This window comes from Martes martes, assembly GCF_963455335.1.
Source record: "Martes martes genome assembly, chromosome: 11".
In the NCBI taxonomy this organism is placed as follows: Eukaryota; Metazoa; Chordata; class Mammalia; order Carnivora; family Mustelidae; genus Martes; species Martes martes.
In genome coordinates, this window is record NC_137899.1 from 5,266,715 (window position 1) to 5,282,585 (window position 15,871).

At 50.0% G+C, this 15,871-nt stretch overlaps 1 protein-coding gene across 3 annotated transcripts in view; it reads right to left on the reverse strand.

Moving 5' to 3' along the window:
* Positions 1-1,760: 1,760 nt before the first annotated feature.
* COBL (cordon-bleu WH2 repeat protein) overlaps positions 1,761-15,871 on the reverse strand; it is a 262,604-nt gene continuing 248,493 nt past the window's right edge. For all 3 annotated transcript variants that reach the window (XM_080818254.1, XM_080818253.1, XM_080818252.1), the window contains 3 exons: positions 15,527-15,646; positions 14,654-14,908; positions 1,761-3,074 (listed from right to left, as the gene is read on the reverse strand). In XM_080818254.1, the coding sequence (XP_080674380.1) occupies positions 3,057-3,074; positions 14,654-14,908; positions 15,527-15,646 (393 nt within the window). In that variant the 3' untranslated portion in view covers positions 1,761-3,056. The remainder of the gene's footprint in view (positions 3,075-14,653; positions 14,909-15,526; positions 15,647-15,871) is intronic.

Here is a 15,871-nt window from a genome sequence, read left to right on the forward strand (position 1 = left end):
ACTGAGCCCCCCAGATGCCCCAAGAAGCTAAATTTTTAAGAAGCTGGAATTCTTGAAAGCCGGTAAGAGATGCCATGAAGTAGGTGCCACAGGCTTAAACACCTGAGGGCTGCAGGAAGTGGGGAAAACCCATATCTGGAGGTGAGGCAGCTCTGATGTTTCTGTGTGGCTGGAGGCCCGAGGAGAGTCATGCTGGAAGATGTGGGCAGCAGACACCCACCTGTGGAAGGCCCAGAAGGATCTACATAGGCTCATTTTGGGGTACACTGTATGACACAGAGGCAGAAAGGAATGGTGAAAAACCCCGATGGAACAAAGCTGGGGCTCCAATCCCACTCCTGGTGACACTTGTTCTGTCTTTGAGCACTACTCACTACCTAGTCGGGACCGGACAACAGAAGACCATGGAATCTAGCATCTAAATGGAGACATTAGGACATGAGGAGGTTGCTATCTGTATTGATGCAGGGCTAACAGGTATAAATCAGGTGTTCTCCTTGGGCACATGGGCAATTCCTGTGGACCTGGGAAGACTTTTTAGACCTGCTGCCTGCTCTCCTTGCTGTGGTCAGAAAGGCAGGGATGAGGCAGTGGTGAGCAGCACCATGTGGGAAGGGCAGAGCTAACAGGCGGAAGAGCTTGCAGGGGAGCCGGGAGGAGGGCTCGACGATAGCAAACACATGTCAGGAGCAGGGTCTTGAGGGCAAGGTTGGGATGCCCACTGACGGGTAGTGGATGGTGAGTGCATTTCTTGCAGGGGGATCGCAGGAGGGATAAGCGAGTGCCACGTGTTTTCAACCCTGCAACCTGATGCTGGTTCCATAGTGATGTGGGGAACAGGCGGAGGGAGGGAACGTGGGCCGCGGGGAGCCTTCCAGCCTGAGGAGTTTAGATTCAGTGCAGGAGGAATAGGAGCCGAGAACGAGAGGCGTGTCACTGAGTTGTTCCGCTAGCTGCTCTGTCTTATTGGACCTGTTTCCTCATCTGGAAAATGGCATCTCACCACCACTTAGGTTTAGTGGGAACAACCAAGAACAGCTGTGAAAATACTGCAAAAAGATTACAGCATGACCCAGAAGACTGTACTGGTCCCTGTTTCACAGCTCAAAACCCAAGGCTTGAGCAACAGCTGGAGAGGCAGGACATGACACAGTTTCAACAAAGAATAAATTTAGTATAAAGTTGGTCCCTTTCCTCAGGAGCAAAAGGAATCAGGGATGGGGTGCACTCAACCGGACAACCTTTCTCATCCTGGAGGCCCACTTCTGGGCCCACCACGTGTGCTCCCCTCTTGCTCTGGCTGGGGACCAAGGTAGCTCTGGGAAATGCGGCACTGAGTTGTATGCAAAGACCAAGGGGTCAGAGGCTGGGAAACTCCATATTTTTGTGCGACCACCCATGCTTCACACTGGCCTCCTAGTTCCTCCAACACACTGAGCAGATCCTGCCACAGGGCCTTTGCACTTGCTCTTTCCCTAGCCAGTTACACATCCACTCATGGTCTGCTCTCTCTTTTTTTCTTCAGAGTTTTACTAAAACATTACTGTATCACTGAGGACTTTCTTCATCACCCTATTTCACACTACATCCCTTTTCCTGATCTTCTACACACTACTGACTTCTAAATATATTCAATATTTTGCTTACCTTTGTTGCTCATCGTCTGTCTCCTCCCCTGTAAACTAAACTCTACTCTGGGATAAAGGCAAAAAGTCATGAAATTCACACAATGGCTACAATTTCATTTTTTTTTTTTATTTGTGGCACTAAAAGACACAGAGAGACAGTATGGTTTAAAAGAGACAGGCTGATGCTCTTCCCACACCGGGAAGGTGAGCGATTGTCTTCAGACAATGTGGAGCAAAGTTTCCATTCTACGGGACACCTTGATCTGAAACAGTTGTGAAATATTAAAATGATCTCACTATATTTGTTGTTCCATTGAGATAGGGATTTTATTTCATGAACTCCTCTTGATTTCTATTCATCTCTTAGAGAGCTCTTTTCAACGTAACAAAAGGCTTTAGAGAGAGATGTGAAAAACTAGCGCTGTGTCTAAACATTATAAATACCGAGGGCAGAATTCTGGGTGCTAAGAAAAGCCTTCCACATGATACAGGGGTGCTACTGATCCATTGGGCAAAGGTGCCCAGACTGAACCCAAACCGTGAAATACCAGCACAGTTTTGATCCAATCGTGGTGACATGCAAGACACCCAGTGTCCCTGCTCTTGGTCCCATGGAGGATTTCAGAAGGTTCTCAGGACAGTCACCAGGCTCCATATATAGCCCTCCCAGGGTTGGGGGGGGGGTGCTTATTCTACTTCCCAGCCTGCTGGGGACGCCTGCAAAGTGGGGCACGGACCGTCTGCACCAATGCCTTTCTGACCTCTGTCACTGCCACCCTTGGAGAATCAGAAACACCTGTTCAGACATCAAGTGTGACTTTATTCTGGGTGATAACTGCTGATTTTTTAAAAGCTTAGTTGGTCAGACAATGGTCTGAGACCCTCTGTGAGGTTGTAACCCCACATTTATGAGAGATTAAAAATCCAGTGATTTCCTTACTCAACGAAGTCATCTTCTGCTCCTTTCTTGCTACCAAAAACATCACAGAGTGTATTACATTCAGATTGTTTCAATTGATTTAGACATATTTCCTAGGAATTCAAAAGATTTCAAACAGCTACGTGGTCTTAACCATTTCTATGGGGTAAAATCTCAAAGTTCCAGAATCAGTCTAAGGTCACCATAATTAAGGGTAGCCCTGGGCTCCAGCATTTATAACCCCATTAACCTGCCAACAAGAATAGTTTATTGGCAACTTGAAATATTCAGAGGCAAACACGTTTCCTTGGCACACACGCCACACAGCTGAGCAGCACCTTGCCCTCCCTTGGAACCATTTTGCAGGACTGAAAATCAATTGTGTGAGTTTGGCCTGTAGACAAGAAAGTTCACCAAATCCCAATGCCCTCTGCCATGTGGCGTCCTCGAGCAGTGACTGTGGATGGCTCACAGGTGGGTTTCTGCCACGATCTGATCTTCTCAATGATTTATACGAGCAAGGGCACCTACGGTGGAAAGAGAGCCACAGTTACTCAGGGGATCTGGAGAAGCCAAAGGGCTTGGCCCAGGGCGTGCAGATCTGGGTGCTAAGAAGCTAAGGGCAAGAACATCCTTGCGATTATTCTTCCAGTACAAGGTTCTACATCAATACGCATTCTACTTACAGCTCCAAGGAGAACATTTCTGGAACACAAACATGCTTAATGACTTGCAGTGACTTGCTCCAGCCAGTTTGTTTTTAAGATTTTATTTATAGAACAGAGAGGAAGAGAGAGAGAGAGAGAGAACATGAGATGGGAGAAGGTCAGAGGGAGAAGCAGACTCCCTGCTGAGCAGGGAGCCCAATGAGGGACTCAATCCTGGGACTCCGGGATCATGACCTGAGCAGAAGGCAGACACTTAACCCACTGGGCCACCCAGGCACCCCGATAGTTCTTTTTCAAGGAAGAAAGTATGAACCCACTGGAGAGCTGTAGCACATCCCCAGGTCTCCACCATTCTCTAGAATCCTCAGCTGCCCCCAGACCTCCCAGATTCTGGGATCTGCTGGGGTCTTTCGCTCCTCAGGACAGACTTTGCAAGTGGAGTTTCTCTTTTGGGGATGCATCTTTCCAGCTGGAAGCTATGAGTTCTTTGGGAATTGGTGTACATACTATCTCTAGGGAGAGGCTCTCCTGACCCAAGCCCTTCTCAGGGCTGATGCAGTCACCCCTCATTCTGTCAGCGACCCCAGTCTGCTGCCATGTCTCAGACTCCCTGCACCCTCACTGCTGCAGACTGGCTCACTGAGGAGGAACCATGGGATTCTCACTCCCTCCTCTGGGCAAAGACCTTACTGAGTGCACAGTATTTGTGGCACGGATGAGTGAATGCACAGGCATGACTCCATTCTCCCGGATGCATAAGCTCCCATGTTCACTCTTGGCTTCACCCAGAATCCTCCTGTCCAACTGCAGAAAACCAGATTTGTAGAATTTCGAAGGAATTATTTCAGTGCCTTTAAAGGCTAAAATTAGGGGCACCCAGGCGGCTCAGTTGGTTAAGCATCTGACGCTTGATTTTGGCTCAGGTTATGTTCCCAGGGTTGTGAGACCGAGCCCCACATCAGGTTCTGTACTCAGCCCGGGTCTGCTTAAGATTCTCCTTTTCCTCCGCCCCTCCCCCCACTCAAGGGCGTGCTCTCTCTCTCTCTCTCTCTCTCTCTCAAATCAATCAATCAATCTTTAAAAAAAAAAAACAAAGGCTAAGGTTCAACAGTTTCCAGTTTGAGGAAATTACAAATAAAACTGCTATGTATATTGCATGTGAATACAAGATTATATATCTACGTTTGTTTCATTTCTCTCGGGTAAACACCCAGAGCAAGATGGCTGGATCACGTGGTAGTTACAGCTGTAACTTGAAGAAAGTGCCAATTACATTCAAGTAGGGGGACCATTTACATCCCCGCTTACGGGTCTTGAGTGTTGCAGTTGCTCTCCATCTCGTCGATATTCTGTACTGTCATTTTCTACTAAAATTGTAGCCATTTTAGTAGGTATGTAGTGGGAATCTTGTGGTTTTGACTTGTGTTTCAATAATCAAGATGTGGAGCATCTTTTCATATGCTTATTTGCAATCTATGTATCTTCTTCAAGCGTTTATTCAAATGTCTTGCCCCTTTATTGACTTGTTTGCTTTCTTACAGTTTCTCTATGAATTCTAAATATGTATCCTGTATCAAATAAATGTGTTGCCAACATGTGGTCATAGTACGAGGCTTGCATTTTCATTTTCTTAATGGTAAGTTCTTTTGAAGGGCAGAGAGCTTTAATTTTGAGGGAATCCAATTTGTCAAGTTGCCCTTTTATGGACTGTGCTTTTGGTTTCAAATTCAAGACATTTTGGCCTAAGCCAAGGTCACAAAGATCTTCCCATACATTTTCACCTAGAAATTTTAGTTTTCGGTTTCAGATTTAAATATATAATTAATTCTGAGTTACATGGTGTGAGGTATGGATCAAAGTTAATTATCATGCATAAGAATGACATAGCTATGCTATGACAGTTTTGGAAAAAAAAAAAAAACCTGTCCTTTCTCCACTGAATTGTCTCTATACCTTTGTCAAAAATCAGTGGGTCTATTTGTGGGCTCTCTATTATTTTCCATTGGCCTTTCTGATGTCATTGCCAGATTGTGTTAATTCCTTTGGCATTGTTATAAGTATTGAAATAAAGAAGTGATAGTCCCCTGACTTGAATTTTTTCAAAGTAGTTTTGACTCTTCTAGGTCTTTGCATTTCTATCTCAATTTTAGACACAGCCTGTCAATTTCTAAAAAGAGCCTACTGGGATACTGACTGGGGCTACACTGAATTTACAGTTCAATTTGGGGAGCATCGCCATATTGAGTTTTCAAATATGAGTTATCCATCTATCCATTTAGGTCTTCCTGAAATTCTCTCAGCAATGCTTTGTGGTTGGGTACATCTTTAGTCAAATTCATCCCTAAGTATTAATATTTTTGATGTTCTCAAAAATTATGATTTTAAAAAATCTAGTTTATGATTGTTCACTACTAATACTTAGAAATACAGCTGTATTTGTAATGCTGTTATATCCTGTAACATTGCCAGACATACTTAATAAATTTAGAATCTGTCCATAGATCCCACTGGGTTTTCTAACATTGACCATCGCATGGTCTATGCAGTAGGGATGCATTCCTCTTGCAATAGGGAAGCATTCCTTCTCCTCTTCCTTCCTTCCTTCCCTCCCTCCCTTGCCTGCTTACAATGTTAGCACCTCCAGCATCACCTAACGCTGAACAGAATGCAGATATTCTTGCTTTGTTTCTGATTCCAGGGAGATGTATTCTCTCTTCCATCATCATCTATGATGTGGACTGTGGGTTTTCCATCGATGCCTTTTATCAGTTATTTCTTTTCCTACTTTATAGACATTTTTATCAGAAATGGATGTTGAATTACCAAATTCTTTTAATGTGTCTATTGAGATTATCAGGGTTTTTCTCTTTTTTTGTTGTTCATATCAACCCAACCTTGCATCCCCACTTGAACATGATGTTACTCTTGTTACATGTAGTTGGATTTGATTTGCTAAATTCCAATTTAGGTTTTTTTGCATCTATGTTCATGAGGACTACTGCTCTATAGTTTTCTTTCCTTGTGATATCTTTGTCTGGTTTTGGTATCAGGGTAACATTGTTTTTGTAGTATGAGGTGTGGAGTCACCTCTCCTCTTCAGGAAATTCTGAACAAAATTTCTAGAAAGTTCAGACGTGCTGCTTGGTGAATGTTACATGCTCAGTAGAACTCAGCAGTGAAGTCTCCTGGGCTTGGTGGCAGTGTTTTGTTTGTGTTTGTGTGGGTGGGGGAAGGTTTCTGACTTGTAATTAAATTTCCTTAATAGATACAGGGCTACTTGGATTATCTATGTCCTTTTGAGTGAGTTTTGATAGCTTGTATCTTTCAAAGAATTCGTCTATTGCATAAAGCTGTTCATAATGTTGCCTTATTATACTTTTCACTATCTGTAGGATCTGTGGTGATATTATATCCCTCCTTCCTGATCTTGGCAGATTGTCTTTTTTCTTTTTCCCAACAAGCCTGGTTCGATTTGATCACCTTTATTAGTCTTGTGAAAGAGTAAGCTGTTGGTTTAATCGATTTTGCTTTATTATTTTTTCTTCTTTATTTCATTGCTTTCTGCTCTGACCTTTGTGATTTATTTTCTTCTGTCACTCTAGGTTCAATTTTTACTCTTCTTTTTCTAATTTCTTAAGGAGGAAGTGAGGTCATTCACCCGTGGTCTTTCTTCTTTTCTAATCCAGCAATGTGTTGCTATAGGTTCTCCTCCAAGTACTGATTTTATAGCAGCAAACACTTTATGTTGTGTTTTAATTTACAATTCGTTCAAGATACTTTGCGATTCCCTTTTTGAGTTTTTTCTTTGACCCACGGGTGATTAAGAGTCACATTAATTTGTTTTCAAATATTTGGGATTTTTCAGAGATCATTTGTCATTGATTTCTAATTTAATCCTGTTGTGGTCACAGAGCATACATGGTAATATTTGGATTCTTTAAATATAATTATATTCACTGTTTCCATATCCTCATCTGCCAATTTTAACATCTGGGTCTGCTTTAGGGAGGTTTTCATCGATTCATTTTCAGCATACAGTGTTTCATAGCCTCCTGCCTTTTTGCAGCAATGGTAATCTTTGATTGGATGCTCAACACTATCAATTTTACCTCATTGGGTGCCGGATATTTTTGTCTTCCTACAAATATTCTTCAGCTTTATTCTGGGACGCAGTTATGCAGAAACAGTCCGATGGTTGTGCGTGTTGCTGTGAAGAGGTGCTGTGCAGTTTGAGAGCCACGCAGAGTCTTCCAGTCTAGCTGCGTGAGCTCCAGGGGCTGCTCCTTCTTACACTATCAGGGGACTCTGTCCTGGCCTCCCAAGCATGTGCCCATCACCACTGCACTGACTATTCCTAGGGGCCCTCTGCAGTCTCTGGAATTCTCTCTCCATGCTGCAATCTGCTGTTCAGGGCTCCGCGCTGCGCACCTTAGCTGCCTCGGTGACCCCAGACTCTCAGCTCTGCTCCCCCGCTCAGGGAGTCTGCTGGCCACTGCTGGTTTCTTCTTCTTGTACGGTGGCTGGGAAGCTTCCTGTCCCTCAGGGGTCCTGTTTCTTCTTGCCTGCTGCCCAGTGACTTAAAAAAAAAAAAAAAGTTGTTTCTTACATTTTATGAGTTTTTGGTTATCTCGGGTGGGATGGTAATTCCAGTCCCTGAAACTTCGTCTTGACAATAAGCTGACATTCCCAAGGATTCAAAGACGTGAGAGTTGAACATATTTGGAAAGCTCTGTTTTACTCCTTTTCCTATTGCTCTGCTGGAGGTGTGGACTGGCCCATGTTCCCTGCTCTAGGCTCGCTCCGTGTCTTCTATCTTGTCCTCTCTCCAGGCTTGTCCCAGGCTCTCCCTCCTGCAACCAGCCCATGTGCAGTCATGCCAGTGATACTCCTCTTCTGAGCCAGATAATGCAAGCAGCCCTCAGTCACTCCAAAATACGTGCATATATATGTGTACGCATGTGGATGGAAACACACATATCCTGAGAACCAGGAATTTAAAGCAACTACTTCAGTTTTATTCTCCCCCAATACTTGTCCAAAACCAAACCCAAACTCAGTGGAGGGTGAGGACTGCAAAAATGGGTTTTAAACTCATCAGTGCCCTTAAGGTGTGTGGATTTCACCGTCCAAACATTTTATCTCAAAAATGATCATAACAAGTATGAGTCTCTCATAATACACACACTAAATTATTTTGGAGCCAGGTGTACTGGTGTTTATAATTTACTTTAAAATCCAGAAAAAATAAAACTTTGTGTGGGTGGGTAGGGGGTAGATGGGTGAATAGATATGCTAAGTGAAGTCAGTCAGACAAAGACAGACAAATACTGTATGATCTCAGTTATATGTATAATCTTAAAATCAGATGCACAGAAGAAGAGATCAGAGTTGGGGTTACGAGAAGCAGGGGGTGGAGGGCGAGGAAACTGGATGAAGGCAGTCAAATGGTACAAACGTCCAGTTCTAAGACACAGAAATACCAGGGATATAATACACAGTGTGATGCCTGCAGCTCATACGACTGTAAGTCACGGAGGAAAGCTGTTTAGAGAGTAAATCCTAAAAGTTCTCATTACAAGGGAAAAACACTTTTTTTTTTTTTTTTCGGTATCTCCATGAGATAATGAACGTTAACTTACTGTAGTGGTTATTTCATAATATATGTAAGTCAAGTCATTGTGCTCTATGTCCCAAACTTATACAGTGCTCTGTAGCAATTATATTTCATAAAAGTAGAAAAAATAGAGGTGCCCGGGTGGCTCAGTGGACTACACATCCGACTCTTGGTTTTGGCTCAGGTCGTGATCTCAAGGTTGTGAGATTGAGCCCCGTGTCGGGTTTTGTGCCCAGCGGGGAGTCTGCTTGAGATTCTCTCTCCCTCTGCCCCTCCCCCTGCTTGCACGCATTCTCCCTCTCGTTAAAGAAAAAATGGAAAAAAATAATGACGCTTAATAAAGATATCATTTATCAACACTTAAAAACAGATGCAAAGAACATGTGCAGACCTCAGAGCGCACGCTCTGGAGTCCGACTCTGCGTGCGGGCTGGGCGAGTCTCAGGGATTGCCTGGGTGGAGACCATGCTTGCCACCGCCAATATCAATATGATGGCTGAATCCGGATCTGGAAAGTCCTCAGCAAATTAAGGCCATATTTAGAAGAGGACAGGAAAACTCCTCAGTGTTGTAGAAGAATGGGAATTGCACGAGGGCAGCACTAACATGCTCTGGCTCAGATAACAATTCACAACAGGGAGCTTGCTGGTTCAGTTAAGCACAAGTGTAGCATAAACCATACTGATGGCCACTGGTGTCGACCCAAATTTAAGCCATGTCAGTAAGTGACCGCTCTCTAGGATGAGGCGAGGGATAGCTTTGCTTCCTGAAAGATCCTCTTTTGTTTTGGTTGGACAAGAAGAAAATCAATGAAGGGACACAGCTTAGAGTTTGAGGCCAATCCAGAAAGCTGTAAAAATACCCAAGTTTCATGGTGTTTCCTCGCCTGCCGAGGAGAATGATGTTTCTATGGAAAGAGGTAGAAGGGACAGTGGGGACAGGGAAATGGCATCCGGTGGGGGGAAAGGAATCATCAGAGCCATAGAACTCGCTCATAAGCTTCCATCTCCCAGAGGGGACAGATGAGCTCTGGGGCGCTGACGAGCTGTTGGGCAACTTTGCGGACTGGGAATGGGACCAGTGACGGAAGACACGGGATACAAAGAACGCCTCTGAATTTCCAAAGGAAAAGATGGTGGTTTTTTCCAGCTTGAGGCGGATTCTTGGTGAGATGTTCTAGCGATGACGGAGTAGACGAGCGATGGGTGCATGGATGAGGGACGTGCTGGGTTCTGAGGCGGGAGCCGGCAAACACGGCAGGCAAAGGATGAGTTTGTTCTCTCTGTTCCTCGTCTGATTAACTGGTACCGAGTGCCCATTGGGTGCCAGGGTTGGGGTCTAGTCTGATAGCAGGGGCAAGCACCAAGCATGTGGCATTGGTTATTCTAGAAGTTAGAGCTGTGCTTTGACCTAAGGGGCCTGGCAGGATGCTGTGAGGGAGGGAGCCAGTCCAGCCTGGGAACTGAGGGGGGCGTTCTGAGGGCTCGTCCTTCATGCACACACATGTGGGAGGAGTGCCGGGTGGCTGGTAAAACATGGGGGACAGTGTGCCAGGAGCAGGGGTGGTGTTTGTGAGGGCCCTGGGCAGGGAGGCCACTGCATTGGTGGCTTCTCAGGACAGGTTCCGCATGGGCCCCTGCAGGAAGAACAGGTCACCTGGTCGATCCGGACGGGGCAGAAGGATCACACAGCAAGAGGCAGCACAGCCGGAACGGACCCGTCTGTATCTCTGAACTAGTCCACTCTAACCAAAATCTACTCCGGGTTCACAGACCAAGCTGCCCGAAGCCGGCACGGGAGGGGATTCTGCCTCACATCGGGCTTCCTGTTCGGACACAAGTCACTGTTTCCGGCCCCAGGGACGTGGCTTCTCTGACCCTCCAGGGAAGACACCTTCTGGCTTGGAGGGAAGACTGTCCTGCTGCTCTTGGTTTCTGTCCTGGTGTGGGGGTCTCCCAGGCTTTTATGGTGACGGCATCGCCTGTCTGATCATGTCTCGTGGGGGTCTACGGCTGAGGCCAAGCACTGACACATGTGAGTCGGCATCGGTCCTTTCCCGCACCGGGAGAGTGTGCCCACGTGGAGTTGGGTTCAGCATCTGTGCCCACCTAGTGAAGGCCCGGGTGAGTCACAGCATCCGTGCCCCGCTTGCCTGTCTGTGGGATGGAAGCCACAGCCTTCAGGCCCCGGAAGGTGACAGAGCACGGGCCTGGAGGAGAGCCAGGACACACCAGGCAGCCGCTCCGGGGTGTTCATCCCATCCCTGGCTTGGTGAGAAGGTCGCACGGTCAACAACCGACTTCACACCCTCTCCTTCTGGCCGGGAGCCCATGAAGGCACAGACACAGCCTTGTTCACCTTTCTGCCATGAGCAGGACCACAGGCCCTGGACCCTGGGGGTTTCTTAGGAAATGCTTGTGGAGTGTGAATGTTTTAAATCTAAATACAGATGCAGACGGGGCTTGGAGCTTATTCTAGGCTCCCGAAAGAACGCACGCATTGAGAACAGATCACTGAGGGCCGTCCGATGCAGACAGCCCCCCACCCCCCATTCCTGTGAGTGTGGGACGGAGTCTGGGAAGGAAGCGGGTGCTGGGCCGCCCATCTGAGCCCTGCCCTCAGGCACAGCAGGTGTGTCCCTGCAGAAGGACCCACAGACGGAGTGGGGCTGCAAACACTACGACCCGGAGGTGGAAATGTCTCTGATCGCCACAAATACAGAGGCAGAAAAATTATTTCATCCACACCGGGAAGGCAAATGTACTTTTAATTCCCTTGAAAAAACATTTTTTTTTTTTTTTAAAGTAGGCTCCAAACCTGGCATGGAGACCAACACAGGGTTTGAACTCACGACCCTGTGATCAAGACCTGAGCAGAGATCAAGAGTCAGATGCTTAACATACTGAGCCCGGTATGTGCCCCAATGCCAGTCATTCTTCAGGCGATTATTCCGTATGTGTCCAACTGACCCTTCTGTCTTCTACTATAAGTAGCATCTCCTGCCATTGCAAACCTTATCTCATGGGTGGGGGCAGTGCTCATCCAAGTTTTAGCCCTGGCCGTCCTGCCTCTTTGAGAGTCCTCCCAGAATGCCCGGGCACCCCAGTTAGGAGAAGGAGGAGGTTGGATTGACATCTGGAGGAGGGCAGCCAGTAAACTCATGCCTGGAGCCCGCACACCAGCCCTGGAAAGGCCAGTAACATCCCTCAGGTCCACGAAGTCCTCCCGGCCACACCTGGCCTGGAGCCCTCACCCGACACCCAGGGGCTGGTGAAGGAGGATCTGCACACACTGAGTGCCCACGGACAGCTCGGCCCTCCCTGTGTGGACCCCGGAGCCCTGCATTTATCACCTTTTCTTTAAGGTTCTACGACTCTAACAGCCCAAAAGGGAAAAGGAAGCAGAAGAAATAATAAGCAAAGTGTAAATGATTTGAGATTCACCTGCTGTAACACACAGCCCAGAGAGCATGTGTGGCAAAGCCAGCGGAGATCCGTAAGGCCCACGGCTGGCGGAGAAGTGCCATTTAACCAGGCTTTCGAGAAGAATACATAGGTGGGCACGCAGACCACCCAGGGCCTGACCTCCAGGGCCCCTTCTCCATCAGCGGTCTTACATGAGTTGTTCTGAGATGCAGAGTGCAAGGGTGCAGAGGGGTCCCAGGGTCACCGGGTAGAGCAGTGGCCCAGTCCCGTATGTTCCGCTCTGAGGTCATCCACGCACATGGCAGCACAGTTGGGCGGAGCAGTGACAGAGAGCAAAGGGACATGGTCCCCCGTGTCACACTCCTCCTGGTCCCTTTTGCCCACGGGCATCTTGTAAACTGTTCAGGCCATCAAAGTCTCAGCCGTGCCGTGTAAATACGACTGCGTAAACCTTCCCAGGATGGATAAGGCAGGTCACAGCACCTCTGCTCATCCAAGAAACAACCCACCGGACGGCTTTTGAATGCGGTTTGAAGCCGCAGAAAGCAAGCAGCGATGGTGAGAGAGAAGAGCCTGGCCTCGGCCGCAGCCAGAACCCGGTGGCCCAGGACCTCTCCTGCAGCAGCCCCGCTCCCAAGCTTCGCTCCAGATGCACGCGGTCCCAGCTGTGCCCCCCAGTGCCCACCTGCCCCGTCTGGCCCCGCCCTCCTCTCCCCCCCAGTCCCCAGCATCGCTCCCGGCCTCCTTTCTCACGGCACAAATGACTTCCTGCTCCTCCGCGCAATTCCCAAACTTGGATTTTTTTCTTTCTTTCCGGAAGTCTGAGCCTGAGGGTTAGACTTGCCGAGGTCTCCCACCGCCTAGCTGTGCCCCTTCAGGCCAGCTTTCCGCCTCTCTGGGCTCGGCTCCCTGGACAGGGTGACAGCTATTCTGGAAAGATCCAGAAATCAGTCCACGCGCTGGTGTCCAGTCCGAGGTCAAACAAGCGTGCTCAGCGTCACCCTTAGTCCAGCACAGGTGCAGCTGACGTAGCTAAGTAGCTCCGCTCTGAAGGTGAAGTCACTGGGCAGACGCTAGGAACCCGCAGCTCAGAGGCCCCCCGCCCACCCCCAGATCCGAATAAGGACGGCAATGTCAGGTGGATTCCACTCCGAGAACCTCGAACTCGTACCTCAGGATCAGCTGGGCCAGCAGGCCTGACAGCCAATGTACGGGTCCCTCCCACGGGCCACACGCACACACAGCTGGGAATGCCTCATTGTCACACAGAGATGACACCTGGGGGTGGTCTGTGAGCAGGAACAATGCAGGGAGCGACCAGGTGGTGGTGGGGGGGTGGTCAGGCCATGTGTGCACTGGGTGACACCACTGACCATCTCTGGGCTTGAGCGAGGACTGTCCATCATGGGCTTGCTGCCTGCGGGGAGGGGGTCTTCTCCCCTCTCCTCTGCTGTCGCAGGCTCCCGGGATGGGGGGAGGTGCGGGGAGCAGCAGGGGAGTGATCTGCCAGCAGCTCCGCCCTGTCCCGAGGGCCACTTCCTCTCCCACAGTGGACACCTGCTTCCGAGTACTTTCCGTGTCCTAACGGAGCCCTGTCTGCGTCTGGTCCTGTGGGACCAAGGCTGAGCCACTCAGGTTTTCTGAGCCTCATGCACTTTGCATATGCACCAAGGGTCATCTTAGTCCTGACCTCTTGTCCCTGTGAAAACCGGAGCTTACAATCTGGAGATGGTCTCGCAGGAAATAATACCTCTCGCCAGCCTCCCTATCATTCATTAGCAGAACTCCCCAAACCAACCAGCAATGGGCAGGGGCAGAGAATCGGTTCGTGTCCAGAATCATTTTGGAGCTGAAAGTGATCCCAGAAGCCACGCGGCCAGGGAGTCCTTGAGTCTGGGACTCCCACCGTGGTGGCACAAACACTACTGCTTTGGGGAGCGCGGGGTGACAAACGGGGCAAGCGTTAAGACCCTACGGAAGTAGCCGCAGAAGCATAGGCTCTGCCCAAGGGGCTGCAAACTCAAGCATTTGGAACACAATGCTAGCCACCCCCCACCCAGAAAAAAAGAGAGAAAGAAAAATGGGAAATATGCTGAGAGCCTCAATCCAGGCTGCGGAGCACAAGGGTGACAGGCGCTCTCCACGGGCCAGTGCCTACATCCCCGCCAGACTGTAGTCAGAGTGGGTGGTGGAGATGCAGTTAGGGGTCCACATGTGGTGGGGGCTCCCCTGCGTCCCCAGGAGCTAGTCTGTGGGCTGACCCCTACCTGGTGAGGGCCATCTCCCTCTGGTCCCCGGGGTGAGGGACTCGGGCGATCATCTCACTGCCGTGCGGCTCCCGGGTGGCCTCCCCCACACCCCCGCCCCCCACGAACGCTCGCATGGTCACTCACTGTCACCTTTCTCAATCTTGCGGCCCCCATGCCGGAGCGGATGGCATCCATCAGGGCCTGCCTGGCTTCAGCGGGGTCTCCGGAGCTGGACCTGGCTGCCGTCCTGGACGTGGAGGGAACCTGTGTGGCCGATGTGGGGGGCGGGGGGGGCGGCGGCAGGGAGGGCGGGGGCTGAAGGCCAAGGTCATGCCGTCCAGGTGGCTCCGAGGATGGCTCGGCGTCCCGGAAGCTCCGCAGCTCCTCAGAGGCGAAGGATGACACCTAGCAAGGACATGGTGCAGTGATGAGGTCCCAGAGGGCCTTCAGGAAGGGCCGCATGCCCACGGCCTCACGGAGCCCGTGGCAAGCCTGGGAGGGGTGAGAGCTCGCTGCCTGTGCCTTCCTGAGACCTCCCCTGACCTCCTGCCTCGCCTTGGCGGCGGAGGACAGATCCAGAGGCCGCCCAGTCCACTCTGACCAGGTGTCAGGGAGTGAAACACCCACCACGCTCTTCCTTGGATTCTGCAGCCCGAAGCTGGAGGACACTGTTCTGCTCCTAAGGTCCGGGCCACCTGGGTTCACGGGGCCCTGCCAGGTCAGCCAGAGGACCAGCGACTTCGTCCTCAAGGAGAGACAGCCCTGCGGCCACACTGGGTGCCCGAGAACTCGGGAAATGCTCCGTGCCAGGTGGACACGTAGGGAGGGAGGGGACAGCTCCTGGGGGCCTGGCCCCTCCCCTGCAGGGGCTGCCCCCCCGCGCCAGCCCCCCTCGTCCTGCGTTACCCACACCGAGGTTGGCGCAGCTGGCGCTTAGGACATGGGAGCGCTGGCCCGGCTTCTGCAGCACCTGCATGGGGACCGAGCGTGGAGCCACCCCCCCACGGGACACCCTTCTCTCACCTGCCGCAGGCTGCAGGCGCCGCGGTGCCCTCGGATGGCCGCCAGCAGCGCGGAGCGCTCGCCCGCTGTCTCCGTGGAGGACGGCTTCCTGGGCCCTCCCTCGGATGTGTGCTCTGCAATCTAGAATAGTCAGTGTCGACACAGGTCACCGGGAAGGAGAAATGCTAAGTTGGACAGCACCAGGGGACAAAAGCACTACCTAGCAGGTGAGGGCTCTAGGAGGGTCAGACAGCCCCGTGTTAGAAGGAAGACGTTTTCCCACGGGACAGTAGCCGAGGTAAGACTGCATGTTGGCCTTAGGGCAGCTAATGAGTAAAGGGCAGGCGTGCGGGCTGCCGGTACGGC